General features: G+C 43.0%; 1 protein-coding gene across 1 annotated transcript in view; it reads left to right on the top strand.

The window, feature by feature from the left end:
• COL22A1 (collagen type XXII alpha 1 chain) overlaps nucleotides 1-19,970 on the top strand; it is a 900,581-nt gene that overhangs the window by 608,063 nt on the left and 272,548 nt on the right. The window contains exons 26-27 of the mRNA XM_069220797.1: nucleotides 2,013-2,066; nucleotides 11,873-11,926. Of these exons, the coding sequence (XP_069076898.1) occupies nucleotides 2,013-2,066; nucleotides 11,873-11,926 (108 nt within the window). The remainder of the gene's footprint in view (nucleotides 1-2,012; nucleotides 2,067-11,872; nucleotides 11,927-19,970) is intronic.

Raw genomic sequence — 19,970 nt, 5'->3', positions numbered from 1 at the left:
TTCTTGTCAGGGGTAAGGCAGTGATACTGTCTTCCTTCCAGGTGCAGGTCCCTGGGCAGGAGCTAGTCAGCAACATCTCGATATGATCAGGCTCTTGATTTAGTGCTCCGGACAGCCAATCAGGTGAAAAGTGCAGTTGCTGGTTCTGGGCGACATAGCTCTCATGGGGCACAATTAGCAAGCGTTGGAGCTACTCGCATCTTCAGGATATTTTCGCTTGGCCTGCAGCATTTAAATGAAGGACAATCTACCTGTCTCTCATCACTAAATAAGGTACCACTCAATGTAGGATATGTGTAAGTGGGGACTAACGTTTATGGGTTATTTACTTAAAAACAACATGAAAGGTACAAATTTGACCTATTTTTAACATTATGTGGTGTACCTAAAATGTCACGAGCCTCTGTACAGGTTCAGTGACCAACTCCAAATCAGGAGTATGCCAACAATACTCTTCGTGGCTCTCTGGTGGTGACCACAGCAGCAGGGACAGCCACTCGAGTCCACACACTTGTCGGCTTCCTCCTTCCCTTTACATTGAGTCATGACTCTCCAAGCATTGCAGAACAGGGAAAGCAAGTCTTCCTCCAGATCAAACTCCAGCTGATCTCCCCTCGTCTCTGTAAAGCTGGCTGTCAGGCAGACACCAGCACTGGCTCTGGGTTTGCAGCAGTTCCCTGAGTACTTTGTGGAGATTCCACTCCTTGGTCAAAGTGAACTTGGAACTGAAACTACAATTCAGCCAGTAGATCCCAGTCTTATGCAGTCACAGCAGACAGGGAATGTGTATTCTGCACTTGTAGCACTGGTTTGTGTCAGTTCTCTATTTGTGTGCTCAGGCTGTCTTTTAGACTTAGCCTTTGTCCTGAGTGATGCTTCTCACACCAGGTCTCTGAGGTCGAGCACTCTCAATAGAGACACAAAGAAGTGTGAGCAGTCCGAACTGAACTATCATAACCACACCTGACAATGATCAGGAAGAGGCACAAAAGACTGGCCATCTCAAAAGACATTTCACACCCTGCTAAGAGGAACTGCAGTCTCACCCTCATCTGGAGAACTGCAGTCTCCAGGAACACTAATCAGTAGCCCTCTGCATCAAAGGATGTGATGACATTTCCAAGGGGAGGCCTGCCTCCTCTTTCCCCATTTCACGAGGTTCCATCCCTTCAGTCTCTGAAATGTCAGAAATACATTTCCACTGATTGGTAAAGTAACCTCACCTCCATCTTGAGCAGAAGAGAAGGCCAGGGCTTTGAAGATGGAACCTGTACGCTTGTGCCACTAGTTGACTGCATGGCGTGCATGCATCCGTGCTCTCGGGATATCAGCACTGGGATCCAGGTTCATCATTAGCAATGGAATTTTCATGAGTAGGCCACTATGTTTTACTCATGATGATGATAAAAAGGACTGGTCATGCTAATATCACTACAGAACATGATATGTTGCCACCACCAAGCTACATGGATTAACTTGTGACAAGGATAGTCATCTTCTATCACTATTGAGTGCCCTCTAGGTGCACCCTTCCGGGCACAGCAGAAGTCCATGGACTAGGCTCTTGTCAATGGCAGGTCTAGGACGTCACACACACTACATTAGCGTGATAATGCAGCCAAAAATAAAAAATAATTAGGATGCCAGTTCCTCGCAGTTGGATGCGCACTTATCCCAGATCTCTCTTAGTAAAGGTTGATGGCATTGTCACAGATTTTCTCGCCTTTGCACTTGAATGTTTGTTGTATTCAAATATTTGCTTTTGTTACCCTTGTTGTCCACCATCCTGAACTATGACATAACATCTGAATGCATCTGGTCATAGTAAACAGGAATGAAAAACTGTTGCACACTTGCAAGGGACTCAAAACTGCAAAATATAAATGAATATATCATTCATATCTGTTTTAGCACCACCAAGTGACTAGTTGTAAAATGTGAACACATGTTCAAATTAATCTTCTAAATAACTGTCGAATACTCTTTATTTATTTTTAATTTTAATTTTGTAGGGCCTACCTGGTGAGTTCGGGCTTACTGGCAAACCAGGGCTGAATGGCGAACCGGTATGTATTCTATAGGATGTGATGCAGAATGCCTATATGTTCATGACACTCACTGGGGGGGTTATAATTCTTTTTACAAAGATGATAAATATTCGATTTTCCTAATCAATACCAAGGTACTCAAGACTTGAGGACTTCCTTTGCCTGGATGAGGTCTAGTCATTTTGGGTGTTGATGGCGATGATGATGGCGATGATGATGGCGATGATGATGGAGATTATGATGAATATTGCGATGATGATGGTACCAATAGTCCTGATGATGATTATGTGATGACAATGTTGATGACGGTGCACTTTTGCATTTGGATATAAGGAGTATAAACATTTTACAATTGGAAAGAGCTTTAAGTGATGTAGGATTCATTTTGTTGACTACAGGAGAAGCCATTTCTCATGTCATTTTGAATAAGTCGTCTGTATCAAAATCAATCCACACCACATTCAAACTAACTTTGGTGGTGTGTACTTACCCCAAGGGAAGCATGAAAGTTTTTTCTCAGATCTGAGCATAAAGTCTTGTTTTCAAGTTGGATATAGAAAGGTAATGCAGCACCAGAGCCCATTGATAGCTCAGAGACAGACAGTGGCATCATTGCAAGTCTAAATAGGAAGACTGGCTTGATGTGAACCAGTAGCATGTGAACCATGTTCTGCTGCTCCAACCTACGGGTGTGCACAACTAATTATTTAGACTTGCGCTTCCGATAGAGCAACTTCAACAACACGCCAATGCTATTGCCAAGGGGAATACTGAACCAATTTTTCAGGATAGAAACAATTAATTTTTGAGGCCCTTCCTGCAAGAAGAAACATTTGGAAAATACTACTCTTCTATTCAGTAAGCAAAAATAATGTTTTTTCAATCTCAGTTCTTGCACAGAGCTCAGAATAGGTCCAATAATATTTTCATCTCACAGAGAGCTTGATGAGCAAAGTTGATGTAATAGATGTCATTTAGATATGCGACCCCTGGCTTGGATTGCAACTCCTGGCACAGCGCCAGCAACCCCTGGCCTCAGAGGTGGCAAAATCAGTGCCAGGAACACACAGCTCATCCTCTTGGACGTCAGTCGGGGCTCTGCTTTCCGTGTTTTCTGTCAACGTTTTATTACAATTAGCTGGAATGTGAACCTCCCTGGAAGCAGAGTAAATATGTTATGTGTGTTCTTGTGGGTGACTGTGTTTATGTGAGAGAGTGTGTGTGCATATGTGAGTGTGTATGTGTAAGCATGTATGTGTGAGTGAAACTAAAGGTCAAATGGCATGTGATGTCATTTCCACTCATCCTTGCATTTTGGTGAATTGACATTCATGGCTGATGTGATTTGATCATGCATTTACAAAGCACAAACAATACAACATGTCTCTGTACTAAAGTGCATTGTTACTTAAGGTTGCTCATTGAAACATTCCTAGATGTTTCACAGAGATAGGCTCAAAAACCAAATAACTTGGTAGTCACCCAGACAGCCACATGCACAATCTTTCCAAGCTCTTTCTTAGAGATGGACAGACGACCGCTTTGGGAATGCCCAATCCAATATTAGAATGTACCAGCGAAGAGGACCTTAGAGGTCATGGGTTGGAAGGGGAGGCTCATCAGTTTAGTCATAATGGCAAGGGGACTCTTGAGACACAAAACTAGAGCCAAGGGTCACTGGCAATTTTCAGTCAATGTAGAGATCCATGCGCAGAATACTTATTGAAAAGACAATATTAGCAACCTCCAGTCTCTGGGTAGAGTCAGCATTGTTGCATATATTCTGTCTACCGGGACCAAGAAGTCATGCTTTAACACACCCAAGTGACTGAATCAGTGCCAATTGATGAAAGTTTAGCAGTGAGTGATAAATTATTTTTTTAATGGATTCTCCTTGCCGCAGACTCCACGTTATCAACCGTTCCCAGGCTTCGGTACATACAAAAAGGGTTCTTGTGTTCTATTCTGTTAATTTATTTTTGTTTATTTTATGTTTGCTCATATCAAATCAGAAAGACAAACATTTAAACCATCATATACATTTACATCATATTTAAATTGTAATTCATTGAAAACTGAGAATACCTCCCCCTGCTTTTGTGTGCATTGCAGAGAAGGGGCATCAACTAATTTGTAAGTTATGGCTTTCTCGCATTCGATCAGACCTATACATCAAAGCTCTGCCTCTATGCACTCAAAGTATAGCAAACCTAATTCTAGATGAGAAACGCCTTAAAACTAAGGGCCAGATTTATACTTTTTGCCACAAAACTGCGCAAATGCAGTTTTGCAGCAAAAGTAAAGCTCTGGCTTGCGCCATTCCACAGCGCCAGCCGAGCACCATATTGAATGAATGGTGCAAGCTGGCGCAATATTTGGGCTAGCGTCTTAAAAAAAGACGCTAGCCAGGTGGGTGTGGTGGTAGGGAAGGAGGGGGTTGTGCCTCAAAAAATTACGCTAGCCCGGTTAAAGGCAAAAAAATGCCTCTAACCAGACTACCCTCATTTCCTGGCACACAACCACCAAAAACAGGACTCCTGTCTTAGGAAAGACAGGAGACATGCCCACCACCCCAATGGCCAGCAAAGGGGACAAGTGTCCCATGGGCATGGCCATTGCACCCTGTGCCATGCAGGGGGCCGAAGGTTAGGGCCTCCAATGGCAAAAAAAAATACATAAAAAAATACTTACCCTACTTACCTGGGATTGGGTCCCCATCCTCCGGTGTCCCTCTGGTGGGGGTGTTCCGGGGGCTTGGGGTTGGCACCTATGTGCCCATTCCATGGCGTTTAGCCATGAAAATGGGCCCACAGGTCCCCTAACGCTTGGTCTGACCCAATCGTTAAATAATGGTGCAAAGCAAGCTTTGCCATTATTCAGCCCCTCCTCCCACCCGTGCGTCATTTTAGCATGGGGGGGGATAAATATGGGGCTATGGGGATAGCACCATTTTTTAGATGGGAACGCCTACCTTGCATCTCGTTGATGCCAGGTAGGTTCATGCATCCAAAAAATGGTGCAAACTCCAATATTTTGACGCTAGACGTGACTAACGTCAAAATATAAACATGGAGTTAAGTTTGCTGCAAATTTGTGTAAAAAAATAACAGAGTATAAATATGCCCTTAAATTCTGAACCTCTAAGCTAGCGAGGCCAGTGGCGTAACAAAGGCCCCCGCAACCCCATCACTACAGTACACTGTTCACGGGCAACAGGCCTCTGACTAGATCCAGGTGGGAGGGCCCCCCTGTAGGTACTTTGCATGGAAGCCACCTAAAGAGCGTTACGCCACTGAGGCAGACCTCCGGATGTTAAAGTAGGCCAGTAAGACAAGTCGATCCCGTTAACAGATCTGACCTTAATTAAGTCTGTGACAGTTCTCTAAGCCTTGCTCAGGATAAATTCCCACTCTATACAAAATCCTATAAGGAGAAGCTGAGGACCACTAGAGGTCGAGTGAAGTGCAATGGTGCTGTGCACATCTTCAAAGAAAGGAGTTGAAGAATCGCTTGTACAAGGAACAAGAGAGTTAAAGCACCAAACAAAGTCTAAGGACTGTTCTCTGCATCAAGTATCATGCACTCCAGTTTGTTCCCCCCGACATGTTCAGTCAGCAGTTTGGCTTATGTTGTCCCATCGTTTCTTTTCCGGGCTGTGGCTAAGAATGTCCCAATCCTAAAACATAACCTGACATTTTCTCATTTCATGATGTGGCACATTAACCTAGAAACATGAGAAATATGCAATCATGTAATCACCTGCAGTATGTACAGCTTTCTTTCCAGTTCGAAAGATATGCAAAACAGCAGCGAGTGTCAGAGGGGTCATGGGCCAGATTTACAGGAAGGGCGAGTCGCACCTTCCGTGAGCTCTTTGGCAGTTTCACCTGGACTCTTTTTGCAATATAAAAATAGGGAGATTTGGTCCAACATAGGCTTCAATATCCAGCTCCTGGTTCTTCTTGTTTTTCTGTTTTGAAAATGCATTTCCCCTCTGTAGTTGGCGGGCCGCAGATGTACTAGCGGGTTAATCCCCCCAAAGTCCTCTTGATCTTGTCCAACTGCAGCCTCTTTAGCCAAGCTTTCTGCCATTTGTTTGCTACATGCTGTAGTAATTTCTGAATCTTATAAAAAAAACTTTTATAAATTGGCCCCTTTACTTTATCAACGTTATCCAGTCAGACTAGAGTTTGACTAGTTAAAGGGGTAATTTCAAGTTTGTCAAGATGGCCCCACTTCTGAATTAATGATGCTGATCCAGTAATTTGTCCATCACTGAAAGTATCTAGACTCAGTACTTATTAGGCCAAGCTGCAGCCTTATCACACACTTGACTTTGCTCCTTGGTAGGCCAGGCCACCTCTTCCAGGCGTTTGCGTCCACTGTCTGAAGCTGGCTAGAGGTTTTCTTGGCTAGAATCTAACTACCATATAATCACGGATTTACTATATGTCTCCTTCAACTATTCCACTGATTTGTGACCCAGTGGGAGGTTCCATCTTCTCAGCTCCTCAGCCGTCGCCTTCCCTCTTTAATTCAGGCAGTCAATATGGCTTTTAAAATGAAGATTGCCTTAAGAACCAGTCCTATATATGTGTATTCTTTCACAAATTCTAATTGTTCACTGTCACTCACCATTTCTGATTTATTTTCCACGCTAATTTATTAGAAAAGTCCATAACGTTTGTTTTTGGAAACCTTGAAGTTAATTTGCAGCACAATAGTTTCCGAGCCTTCTGGAGTTTGGACAATAGGAAATGTGTCTTCAGCATAAAATATATGTGAAATAGGTCGTTGCCCTAACTTTGTAGGGAAGGAGCGAGACGAGCTCAAGGCGACGTATACTGAGAACAAAGGCGGCGCCGGAAGGCATCACCGCCGAAGTTCTTTCGGGTTGTACATTTTCCTGACAGTTCCCCATTGCTGCCAAACTCTATTTTATTCCAGGAATCTTCGTGCGGGTGAGTTATGTTGCAGCATCAGCCGCAGAACAAGATGAGTCATTGTAAGAAGTCGCAAAGCGGGTAAACAAAGGCACCAGTCAGCACCAGTGACGTGATTTCCTCCTCACTCTCCACAGACGTCTTTTCGCCTGTCCATTTCAGTGTCAAGCGTTTATATACTAAGGCAGGCAGATACCTATTTATATATATATATAGTAAGATCCTGAGTGCCAAGCATGTGAAAGACGTAAAATTCCTTGGTACTTTCATGCACCTCAAAGTCATTTGTGAAAGAGAAGTCAAGCTATTTAAAGCCTTACACTTGAAGACATCATGAGTCCTCAAATGGGACAACATATCAATATCAGGCAACTAAACAACTCGGAAAGAAGTGCTAGGAATAACACTCTGAATCTATATCTTTGAAGTATGTCTCAAACCTGCCAAAGATGCAGATCCTATGGAACGTTTCCCCCAGCTAGAGCATCTCTGGATTGAGCTAAGAGCCTGTCATGGGTGTCATAATGGTGAATGAACTTTCCCAGAGAAAGGACTGTGCACTTGGGATCTTCCACTGTTCTTCTGGAGGCAGCAGAATCGCACAACCCTGCTGGAATGCGAGCAGCATTAGCCTGTGGTCAGTCGGGCTCTACCCCCTTGCTTGCCAGCCACATCTGTCACTTTCTACTTGGCATCTGTTGCTTCATTTCTCCCGAAGCTATTGCATGAGCTTCAATACCTTGTGTCAGCCTTGACAGCAGGTGATTTGGCTTGCCTTTAAACAATACTTGGACCATTTACTCCTACTGCAGATTCTTCATACAAAAGCAGAAAAAACCTACAGAATCTTTGAGGGGGGAACACCATGTCATGTCCTAATGAACCACATCAAAGGCACTCTCATTGCCATCTTCAGATCAGTTTTCATCTATTGCTTTAGCCCCTTCAGCAGTGAGGCCGAGTGGTTGCTTCCTGCTTCCCTTCGGAGCTGTCTCATTAACTCCAGCACCTTTCAACTGTCTCCGCCACGCTTTCCCACGCCTTCGCCATGAACAGACTTCACCTCAGTAGTCTCTCACCTGTCACTCCAATCTCTCTCAGCTACTTCTTTAACACTTGTCTGACCTGTCCATCTCTGAGCTATAACCTTCTAACATTTCACCTACCTCCTAGTTCTTCTCAATTGTCTATCACCAGTTGTTTCTTTATCACTTTTCTCACACTTGTTTCTCCTTCTCTTTCTGTCTCTCTTATTTATCTCTTTCTCATGTGTCTCTACCTTTATTATATTTTTTATACTCTCATCCATCTTCATTAGTCTTCCCCTCCCTCTGACTCTGAGCTGTCTCTTTGTCACCTGCCTGTCTCTGTCACTGATTGCTCTCATCTGTCTAACTTTTTTCACACCTTTCCATATCTCTCATACACTTGTCGCCTCTCTCTGATGCCTCATTAATCCCTTTCTCTCTCACTCACAATCCACTGTCTTTATTTCACAATCTCGTACCCGTCTTTCTTTACGTGTCTTGTTCCTGCTCTTTCTTTTGTTATTTTCCCCTCACTTCCCCTCTCCCCTCACTATCCCATCTCTCTCTCTCCAGTACTCAATCCTTTGGATTTCTTTGCAGTTGAGGGTGCACCAGCCCTGGTGCATCTGCGGAGGATTTAAAAGCAGCATCCAGGAATGACATCTCCAAGTTAGTGTATCTCTAAACTGGCTACTCTAGATTTCAAGGGACTTGTGACCTCCACCTCTGGTGGAAGGTGGAGGGGCTTCACCCAAACTGAACTCTCAACTAGGAGTCTACTTACACTCAGAATTCAGTAAGGAATCCGTAAGCCTTCTCCAAGCCCGTAGAATAAGTGCTGCTTCCTCCGTAGCAACAGCTTAGATGCAGCATGCTGGTTTCTTCTCCTGTCTTGCTGTGGTGTACCAGCAGTACCCACATGGTCCTCTGTGGATGACCACTTTGCTTTCCTCCACTCCCTAGCTTCCCAGGCCTTTGGACACTTGCAGGGTGACTGTGCTAAACAACAAGAATCTGCAGTATCAATTCCTGGTGCACCACAACAGCTTAGACCAACAGAAGTCTAAGGGACTTGCCCCTTTCAGGGTCCCCAGAAAATGCACTCTTCTTTGGGCCTAGGGGTCTGGAAGCCATTGAAAACATCTACAAAGTACTTCTGGAGTGGATGCTCATCCCCATATTCCAGAAAAGGGGTTTTCAGCTACTCCAATCTTTTCTGTTTACCTCCAGGTCCTACTCAACTTTCTGAGCTGATGCTGCATCTTGAGATGGTTCGGTGGTACTTCCTGGGATTGCTAATGCATCAACCCAACCTAGTGGTAACACATGACCCCTTGACCTCTTAAGGTCACTAGAAGAATCAAACCCACTGCCAATCCCACCCTGCATTCTGAGTAGAATTACAAATGACAGCTCAATTATAAACTGAGGCAACCTCCCTCTGAGTTAATACTTGCCTATCTTGAACTTCCTGTTCCTGACAAAATATTTCAAAAAGATATTAGCTTGAAAACAGAGACAGAAGTCTATTCCTTTGCATTTTCAACCCTTGTGAGCACTCCCTACCCCTGATTAGCGGGCTGGAAGTTATGGAGTTCCAACCTCAACCCTTTCTTCAGTAAAATATTCTTAATGGTCCTGGGAATTCGCCTGTGTCCTTTAGGTCAGTGGTGCCTAAGAGTAGCTTACTCACTCAGCTGGGCTTCTCAGAGCATGGATCTCAATAAGGGCTGGGTAAGATAACTATGCAAAATTGATGTACCACACCCCACACAGGCTCCCGGTGATCTATGGAGGGGACGTTAAGTGTTTCCTGAAATGTCAATCTCTTCACGCTGACTTTAAACATTTAGTTTGGGATTGCCCCATAATCCAACTCTTCTGGGAGTCAGTTTTAAAACAGTTTGAGGGGAAGATCGGAAAGAAGACACAGCGTATGCTCGAGGCGTGCCTGTTGGTGAGCTTCCCAAGCCCTGTAAAGCGCAGGGTGGGCACAAGGTTCATAGATCTAGCCCTTGTCTTAGCCAAACGCATGACTGCAATGGCTTGAAAGTCCCAGATGGAGATAGTAGTAAAGGCTTGGGTGAAAGACGTCTCCACATAGGCCAGGGCTGAAGAGAGAGCCCTCTGATGGGAGGATGCGAAGGGCCTCAAGAGGCGGCCGATGGCTGAGCTGTGGACGGAAGTATTTAATAGTTGGGACACGCCAATAGAGCTACTGGTAGATAGTGAATCTGACACAACAGATGATGAAAGTGCAAGTGGTGGACACTATCCAAAGGGCTCCTAAATTAGTAACCAGACAGGACAAACTAAGGGCAGAGACAGAGAACAACCTGCTGAAGCCCTGTATATAAACACGCCCTTCCCCTTCCCCCATACATGCAAACGCTATGCTGAGAGGAGACAGGAGTGACCCCTCTCCGAAACCCCGCCCTCATACCTCCACGGTACCAATAATTACTGTCATGGGCAGATACACAGTTCAGGTGTCTTCCTCCTCGTCATATCTCTCTGCTGTGTACCTTACTCCCAAGGATGTTTAGTTCAGTTCATAGTTTATATTTAAGAAAGAAAAAACATAAGCGATTGATGTCCTCTCCCCACAGCATGCACTCTCCCGTAAGAGCCGCTGGGCAAGACACATCCACATCCTCATAGACGAGATGTGCAGTGGACAGTCAGAATCCCACACACAACCTAATCCACTCTGGGTTGCTATACTGAGCCCTCACCAACACGGTACCTATCATTCTAACATCCCATTCAGTTGACATATTAGAGGAGACAAGCTTTGATGGGAGACACTTAACAGGGGCAATGTCATAGCAGAGTATTACAACAGAATATTACTATCTGTCCACTGCATATTACATGAGATGTAATAAATGTAGCCATGATGAACTGAGACTGTAACTGTATATGAAAAATGACAATAAAGATATATTTTTTAAAAACTATGCAAAATTATAAAATATGTGGAGTCTAGACACATCAAACATAGCCTCATATTTACATTGGAGAGTCAATAATGTATGTACAATGCAGTAATGCGGAACCGTTCATCTCTTTCCATATTAATCACACTTTAACATATAAAGCAAATAAAGAAGACATTATGCATGATACACTTTACCCAAAAGTAATGTTATAGTTGTTCTCAATCTCCAATTAAATCATAACAGTTTTAACTAGACCCCATCTGCCACAGTACTAACCTTGTACAGATGGTTGGCTGATTCAGATACATTTATACTCATTAGGTCTGTACATGCATGTCCATACTTGTTACATCCAACTAAAGGTTGCAGCTAAACACCATTTCACCAAGTGTGTTACAGTGGATGAAACTCAATTAGCATGTCCCTTGCAACCGATTCATTCCAAAAAATTAAAGGTCAAAAAGGAAAATCTGGTGGACATTTACAGATAGAATGTAGTCCCTAACAGTTTTCAAATAACATTTAAACGCTAACTAAGGGAGTGGTAAACTGATTGTTACAGATACTAAAATGGACTGTGTTGACGATTCACAGTTGTTATCCACACCGAAATATTGTTCAATTAAGGTGGCATGATGAATCTTCTTTGGAATTCCACATGAAGCTTGGAGAATAGAGAAGACATTTAGTCAGCTGGTGAGATGTTTCATACTTAGAGCAATTAAACTTATTCCATAATACACCAATTATGACCAAGGTCAAACTTGGTAGTACCTGGGAAAATCATTTCAATACACATAAAAGACTAACAATACATAGTTACTACTTGGAATCACTCTTTTCATATGACACTACATGAAGTACATATTCATCTTAAATTGTTTAATTCAAAATATGTTTCCCATATTTAGGGCCCCCCAGGCAAAGATGGTCAAGCTGGACTTCCTGGAGTTCAAGGGTTAAAGGTAAGTTGAATTGCTTGATATGATTTGTTTGATATATATGTGTGATATAAAAACGGTTTCTATTTAAAATGTATGAGTTAAGATCAAAACCCAAAAATGGCTTATCTCTCTCTAAAGATAAAAAAAACAACTAGAGGAAGCTGTAAGTTTCCTTGATATATTACATCCCTTTACCTAGTAGATTATCATGTACTAGATGTAGCCTTCTCTTTTAACTCCAGGTTAGAGTTTCTTGGTGGTGGCTGTGTATCCGCATTCAAGCAATCTGATAAAAGTGAGAACAATTTGTAGAAGGTCGGATCTATTTGTGGTGACATTAAATTGTTTTTTAGCGATCCATGGTCAGAATTTGTTTTAGGGCCATCTTGATGTAGGGGACCATAATATCAAATAGCCTGTGTCTGCTGCCTTGTTCCCTGCAAAGAGCTTATTCCTGATCTTTTACCATGGCTTTACAGTGAGATACATGCCTGGTAGACTACACCTCACCACATTCAGTGATCTCTGCCAGGAAGGTGACATTTCTGTGCCTCCAGAGGAGCTGCTGTCACACCACCACCTGTGACTGCACTGTAGTGTTTGTGGATCTTCATAGCAAAGTTTTTTTTTACAGACACAGTCCATGAAACAGGAATTTATTTTTGAAAAACAAGAAATATATGTTCCTTACATGTTGGGATTTTTCTCCCACAGCATGAGGAACATTTCTGTGTTTTTGTGTTCAATTCTGCCAGACATTCCTTGGCGGTCCGAACATGAAAAAAGTATGTTCTGAGGCACATAGTCTGTCACTTAGTCTGAACGGCCAATGTATTTCGGACTGTCAGCCTAAGATTTCTACTGGCATAGCCTGTTTGGGCTCCACCAGTGAAAATGCAGTGGTTCACCCAACTCTAAATATAGCGGGGAAAATAAGAATTTGACCAACACTGTAGCCCACATTTGTTGCAAAGCACCCTAGCCACCAAACGTTGAATTGGCCATTAATCCAGCTTTTCTGTATTTCCAAGAGGCATTAGGAAACAATTGATGCCTCTGAGATAAGTACAAAGGAGCATGGCCCTTTAGCACAGTGCAGGCTCACAAGAGTAAGGAGCTGCTGAAACTATAAGGAGCAGAATGCAATACACAAGGGCTGCTGCTGTCTCCCGACTCTACTTACCCTAATAGAAAAAAACCATAAATTAGTGCACCGAAACCCATAAAATGGAAAAAGCACTGGAACGCGGTGTAATGACTTGTAAAACAAAATACATAGACAAGCAGACTCATTAAAACATTATCAATGAGTAAAAATCACAGAAAACACAAAGATCAAAATGTGGTTGTCTGTGACATGTTTTATCTGTTGCAACTTGTAAGGAAATGCCTCTTTTTGCATGATCACCCCCAAAGCTTTAGACTGATGCTTCTGTTTTTTTGACTCTGCTAACCAGACCTCAGTGCAGTTTTCTGACATTTAAAAGTATATGTGGATTTGCTTTTACCTAGTTGGTCTAACTTAGCTTCCTTCCCTGGTATATGGGACAAAGGGTACCCAGGGTCACTAGAGTATCCATCCAGGGCTGCCATACTGGTGTTGCCACCCTGGTTGTGACAACGTGAAAATGTGTGACCACGCCTGCCACTGCAGTCTGACAGGGCAGTTTTAAACCGCTAATTTGACTTTGCCATTTAGACTAATGGCAAAGCCCAACCTCCCATTTTAACATAAATCAGTTACTCCTATAGCACACCAATCGATTCCTATGGCAGGGTGCTGAATATTAAAAAGTGGGACATGTATTTTTATATGTCCTAAAAGTGAAACCCCCAAATTGACATTTTAACAGAGGAAAGGCCAGTAGCCCCATTGGCAAAGGCAGGGTTACATGCTGACTTAAAGCCAAAGTCAAATTTGAGGTATCTTTTTCATAAAAACAAATTGCCACACTGCTTCCCACGTTTTCCAGTCTCCATTTGCTGATGCAGGCCACTAGACAGTCTTCTGCCTGCCTGGGAAGAAGTGTGAATGACTCCTAGGAGTTGAAACAATTGAGGCCGTCTGTTGGAAGAAGTATCGCTTCTCCCTGGCAGGAGGCCCGACAGGATGTGAGCCCAAAAGGTGCGCTTCCAAGGGAACTGCCTTCAAAGGCAAAATGGTGATCACACACAAGAGGGGCTGCTCCTAGAGCCACACATTGAGAGAGGGGTTCAGTCATCTTAGGAGTGGGTGGAATAGTGCAATCTTGTATAGCTAGATAGCCACACATTGCAGTAAGTCGTCATCAGGCGGGTAAGAACCGGGTAGCCAATTTGCTAGTAACTACTGCCTACCCTGAGGGCACTTTCTGCGGCGCTAAAAAAAGTATAAATACGGGCCCAAGTGTCAATTGACTGACTTTCTATTACAGCACCAGGACCACAAAAGCTAAGGAATCTTGTTCTGGCCAATCCCCAATGCACAAAAGTTAAACCTGAGGCTGCAGGACCCAGAAAAGCCTCTGGAGTGCAGTTTAGTCACCCAAGGCGCACACTAGCCCTAAGCAAAGGTAAACTATTGTTTTGCTGTGACCGGAGACCAGTAGTCTAGTGGAAACTGGACTTCTGCTGGAGCAAAGAGGACTTCAAAGGACATCGATCCCTGTGGCCAAAATCACACCACATTGACCTTGGAACCAGGAGTAGCTTGAGGAAGACCACATCGACTGCACAGCATGCTCAGCATCTTACAACATCTTTGGCATCCTGTATCTTTTGCATCAGGACCAGTCCATTAAAGTCTATGCCGGTTTGCACATAGAGCCTGGAACTGGACTTGAGACTGCTCTGGTGGCAAAGCAACTGTCCTACAACTACTTCAAGGCCCAGTGGCATTCCCTTTGTCACAGTTGGTTGCTCAAAGTGGGCTGGAGAACACAAACACAACTCTTTAGAAGTTTCACAAAGTTTTCAAATTTTGCGGTTAACAGCACGTTTTGGAATTTTGCCATGATTTAAGATTCACTCAAAAATCTAAAGCTCCGGAAGCCCTCCAGTGGATTTTACTGATTTTGGTGCCTGACAATTCATAAAAATAAATCTATTTTATAAGTTTGTGTCAGATTTCTTTCCTGGGCTCTGACGTCCTTATTCCATTCCTTTGCTGCTTCTAAATTCTATGCACTTTTCCCTTTGTTTAAGCCTGACTGTTGAAAGCCACAGCTACCCAGGTTTGAGCTAAGGTTTAACAAAGGAAGCTGACTGGACCCAAGTCAGGATCATGAGTGTATTGCATGGTGAAGACTTATAACCACACCATATAATACACCAGATTCTTCACACAATTGCATACTGTTTGTCCCATTTATCAATGGTTTATTGCATTCAACATAAACGTAAGGTTACCTTGTTCCCATAAATGTTGCACATTGGTATATTAAGATACACTGCAGGTTTCTAAGAGAGGTATACATCAGTTTGCAGACTACATCTAATATACTTTGTAATCTGTATTGAGTGGTGTTCTTCAAATAATTGTATTTTGTATTTGAGAATAAAATAAACTTTAGCAACACAAAAGTAGCCTGACAACATTGGTAAACGTACTCGAGTTTCAATTAAAGATTACTTTACACAGGATTGTTGAATATCTGTGTTAAAAGACCTGATATGTAACTTCCTATGGGGTCAATGGTATGGACATTCGTCTATTCTATAACTTTTTTTTTTAAACAAACGTGACTTTCAAGGAGTTGAGACCCAACCTTGTGACTAGACCGTTTTTTACCAGGCCTTAAACGATGTAGGAGTCAGACTACATCTGTCCCCAGAAAGAACTTCCCTTATCCTTTACAACAAATACAGATAGGATGCTGCATAGTTTCAGCCTTGGAACTTCAGATAATACAAGTTAAGACTAGCCAATAAATAAATAAATAAATACTTAAATAAATGCACTAATAAATGCTGATCTCCCTCCGTCTTTAATAAACTTCCCCGGTCCCATTAGAAAGCATGTGTAAATGCTTAATATCCTTCCTCTTGTACAGAATTGACACCCCATGTGCTAGCATCGCCTCAGCATATCAACCCAAACCCCAGATACTCTTCGTATATAGTGCTCCTTCGCCAAAAATATAAGTCCTCTTAACAATAAACTGAAAAAAATAGGATGAGATGAGAAAAAACGCTGTGCGCAGAATAGTACATTGAGGAGTAGACTCTAGGGCCCAGAGTTACTATTTTTTCATACAAAGCAGCACAAAGCAGTGTAGGAAACGCATTTGCTGTGTTGTGTTGCACAAGGAGCAAAATACAGAGCAGAGCCATATCTACTTAGGTTGGCCTGCTGCTGCTGCTGTGATCTCTTGCACAGGTGCTCTAATTAGGCTTCCTTGCATGATGCATAGTCTTGCACCATCGTGAGTGTGCACTGTTTACAATAATAGTTGTGGCAAAACATTGCAAAACATTGCACATTCCTAGGCGGATACAAACACAGAATGATACCATGCATTTTGAGTGCTTTGACCTGCAGCACCCACACAATGCACTGTTTTTGTTTTCATAACCCTTTTTGCTTACTCTTTTGAGCTGATTAGCAAATACCAAGTGCTGCATCATGATCCCAGTCTGTGTGCTACTCTCATGCAGAAAGGGTCTGCATTCTATTTATTTCCATCTTCAGTGCACATATTAATTCTAAAAGTATCAGAGGTAATGCATGTGGTGCTGAAAGCTGCACTCAGAAACTTAGAGGCACTGCCCTGTGTTTCTCAAAGGTGGCTGGTACCCTAAACATTCGGTGGGGCAACCAACCAAATATTTAGGGTACCAGCCGCATGTGGAACCATGCCTGTCAGCTCTGGCATTGAGGGCGAGGCTGATCACAAAATATAATTTAAAATTAAAAATGCACTTACCTCCCCTGGCTCGGCTCCTCCGGTCCTCATGACTCAGCACTCTGACTGCAGCAGTGGAATTCTCCACACCAATCCAGACACTGATAATGTTCAACAGCATGAGAGCAGTGGTAGGATTGGCTGGAGCTGGCTGCCTTACCCCTCCTGGATTTAATGGGGGCCTATGCCTGCTCTCTACCCAGCTGTTTAGACAGCTAGGTGGTGAGGTTTACACTGCACGTCAAGCTGGCCGCCCCAAAACAACTGGTCAAAGTGGCATGCGCAGTGTAAACTAGTGGAGTGAGCACCACTCGCCTGTTGCCAGTCAGCAGCAGTGGCCCCGCCCCCAAACCAAGCTCAGCTGGGGAAAGGGAGAAATAAAATGATTATAACTTTATTTTATTACTATTTTATTTTTCATCTTTGCAACGGCGCTGGCAGCTGGGGAATGACGCTCCTTTTCCCCAATGGAGGGGCCACCACTGGTGCTCCTGATCTTTAATAGTCTGTAAGCCTTGCACTATCATGGAGATTTTTAGAGTTAATGTATGTGCTGTAGACGGGAAAAAGAAACACAGACCCTTTCTACATAGATGCAACACAGACAATGCAATCATGATATGACTCCATGTGTGACTTTGCATTGTCTTAAAAGTACAGGAGTATTGCATCCGCTGTATAAGGAAGCACCACATGGTCAAGTTAAATATATACTTACTAAACTTAACTCTGTGTCTGGTTATATTTTGCTCTATAGTGATAAGGTTGCTATATCGGAAGCAGTATTTGTGTAGGTTGACTAAGATACGGTGGTAGAATATCTCCTACAATGTCATGACGAATCATTCAGAATACATGGGTTCTTCCTAGTGGCGAACATTCCAGAGCTTTCCACCACCATTCAACATTATGTAGAAAATTGTTGTTTAAGTGGCATTAGATGAGATGAAATGGTTGATTTTTATGGTGTCCCTGGAATATACTGCATGGTGAGATGAGGTATGGACTTGGACCTGACAACTTCATATATAATGTAATAAGTGGAAATCTTCAAGACTTGACTGTAATGCCCTTTATCTTTATAAAAGTGTGAATAGTATTTGAAAATACTAGCCTACTGAAGTAGATTTTCTGAATCATATCTTATACATAAATAAATATATCCTCACCAGAAATTCTAAATGATATCAACATTTTCTCTGGGTATTTTCAATGTTTAGAACTCCATTAAAACTGGAGGTAGGCAGAGTTCACAGAGTTTTGTCCACTCCACATTCTGCTTGGAGCACGGAGTTGTGGCAAAACTCTGCCAACCGCTGAGAGTCAGAGTTATTTCTTGTGTGCGCTTCTTGCCAAAGTTTAGTTGGTGAGCACAAATTTTCATTCCCTGGTGTGATTTTCGGGTGGTAGGACATCTCCTGGCATGATTTCTTATCAACTGGCAGTTGCAGAAGGTTGCTACCACTTGCTTTGAGAAAGTTGATGCTTGTGTTGAGAAATCCACTCGAGCGGTGGGAAGAAGCAGTGGCCTCTGGTGCTGTTTGCTCTGATTTTACAGCACAGGACAAGCTCCTGGTGCAAAAAATCAGCACAAGCAGCACAAGGTACAGAAATTCCACCACTCACGGAACTACATGCAACCTCACGGAGTTAGGTAACTCTGCATAATTCTGCAGAGTGAAACTGCGTGTTCTGCCCAGGCCTCATTAAATGTTGTTTCCAGCAGCTGGTGCTTAGTTTGTCCTAGAAATATATGCTTCAACAGGTAACATCTAGATATTATAAATGCAAGGCAGACACATAGGGCCTGATTATGACCTTGGCGGATGGGTAACTCTGTGTCAGGCATGATGGATATCCCATCGCCCTATTACTAGTTCCATTATATCCTATGGAACTTGTAAAATGGCAGACGGGATATCCGTCATGTTTGTGACGGAGTATCGCATGCGCAAGGTTGTAATCTGGCCCATAGCCAGTTTAAATACTACATACATTATCTAGGCCCAGATTTATCACACTTTCATGCAACACAACACAGCAAAACAACTTGCTGGACTGCATGAAAGGGAGAGTGCAGGAATGTGCTATATTTAACATAATATGGCCCAGTCCTGTCCTTTTGTTGCACTGACGCACAATGTGTTGCCTTGTGCCAATGCAGGCACCCTTGCGCCATGGTGCAAGGATGCCTGCTTTGTAGACAGGATTACCTTTATGCAGGAAGGGTCACCTTCTTTCACAAAAACAATCCTCTGAGACTTTTCCTCTTTGTATGTGTGCTGCATTCTGAGGATGAGGTAAGAACCAGAAGAAATAAACATATTTTTCCTTGTTATGCCTTCCCTGGGAATGCATAGCATTTTGATGTATTCCCATATCTACCGCTCATGGTAAGTCTGGGCATGCACCAAAATCCATAGGTGGATGCCTGGGAACACCCATGCTCTACACATGCAATGCCTTCCTGGTGCAGAGTAATTTCAAGGCAGCAAATTGCACTGCCTTGCTTTACTCCAAATTGACCAAGCACGGCAAGGCCATGCGCTGCTTGGTAAATCTGGCTTTAGTGTTGCATTGCCCTTGTGTTACTTCCTGTGATGCAAGGGCAAAGCAACACTAGGATAAATCTGCCCCTACTGGGGATAGCATTTTTTTCCATTTGGAAATAACATGTTTGGAAGTAACACACTCTGTTGATTTGTGAACTGAACGACGTCCATAACATTACATCTAACCCGAGAATTTCTGTTTAAAAATATTCCAGTAAGGACCTTCTGAATGGATACTTTATGTTTACAATGAGACCTGCCAGAGCAATTCTTATTATCCACTTACTCACCAAACCAGGCTCTAGTCATCTTAGAACATGACATAAGGCACTGAGGCCCTGATTTAAGAAAAGTGGTGCTGTACCAGGTGCCACTTTTCTTGCACCCCTTAGTGCCCCCCTAACGCCACCATGTGGGCGCCATGTCTAAGATATGGTGCACAATGGCAGTAGTTAGGGGAACTAGCATCTACATTTTTTATGCTAGTTTGGAACTTTGCAGGATTAGTGTCAAAAATGTGGACGCTAATCCTGCAAAGCCCATTGAGGCCCATTGAAAACAATGGTGTGCCTCCTTTTAATGCCTCAACTGAGCAGGGGTTAAAAGTGCCGAAACAAAATGGCACAAAGA

The sequence above is a fragment of the Pleurodeles waltl genome, chromosome 2_2 (assembly GCF_031143425.1).
Source record: "Pleurodeles waltl isolate 20211129_DDA chromosome 2_2, aPleWal1.hap1.20221129, whole genome shotgun sequence".
NCBI classification, from domain to species: Eukaryota; Metazoa; Chordata; class Amphibia; order Caudata; family Salamandridae; genus Pleurodeles; species Pleurodeles waltl.
This window is presented reverse-complemented; position numbering and strand designations above follow the sequence as displayed.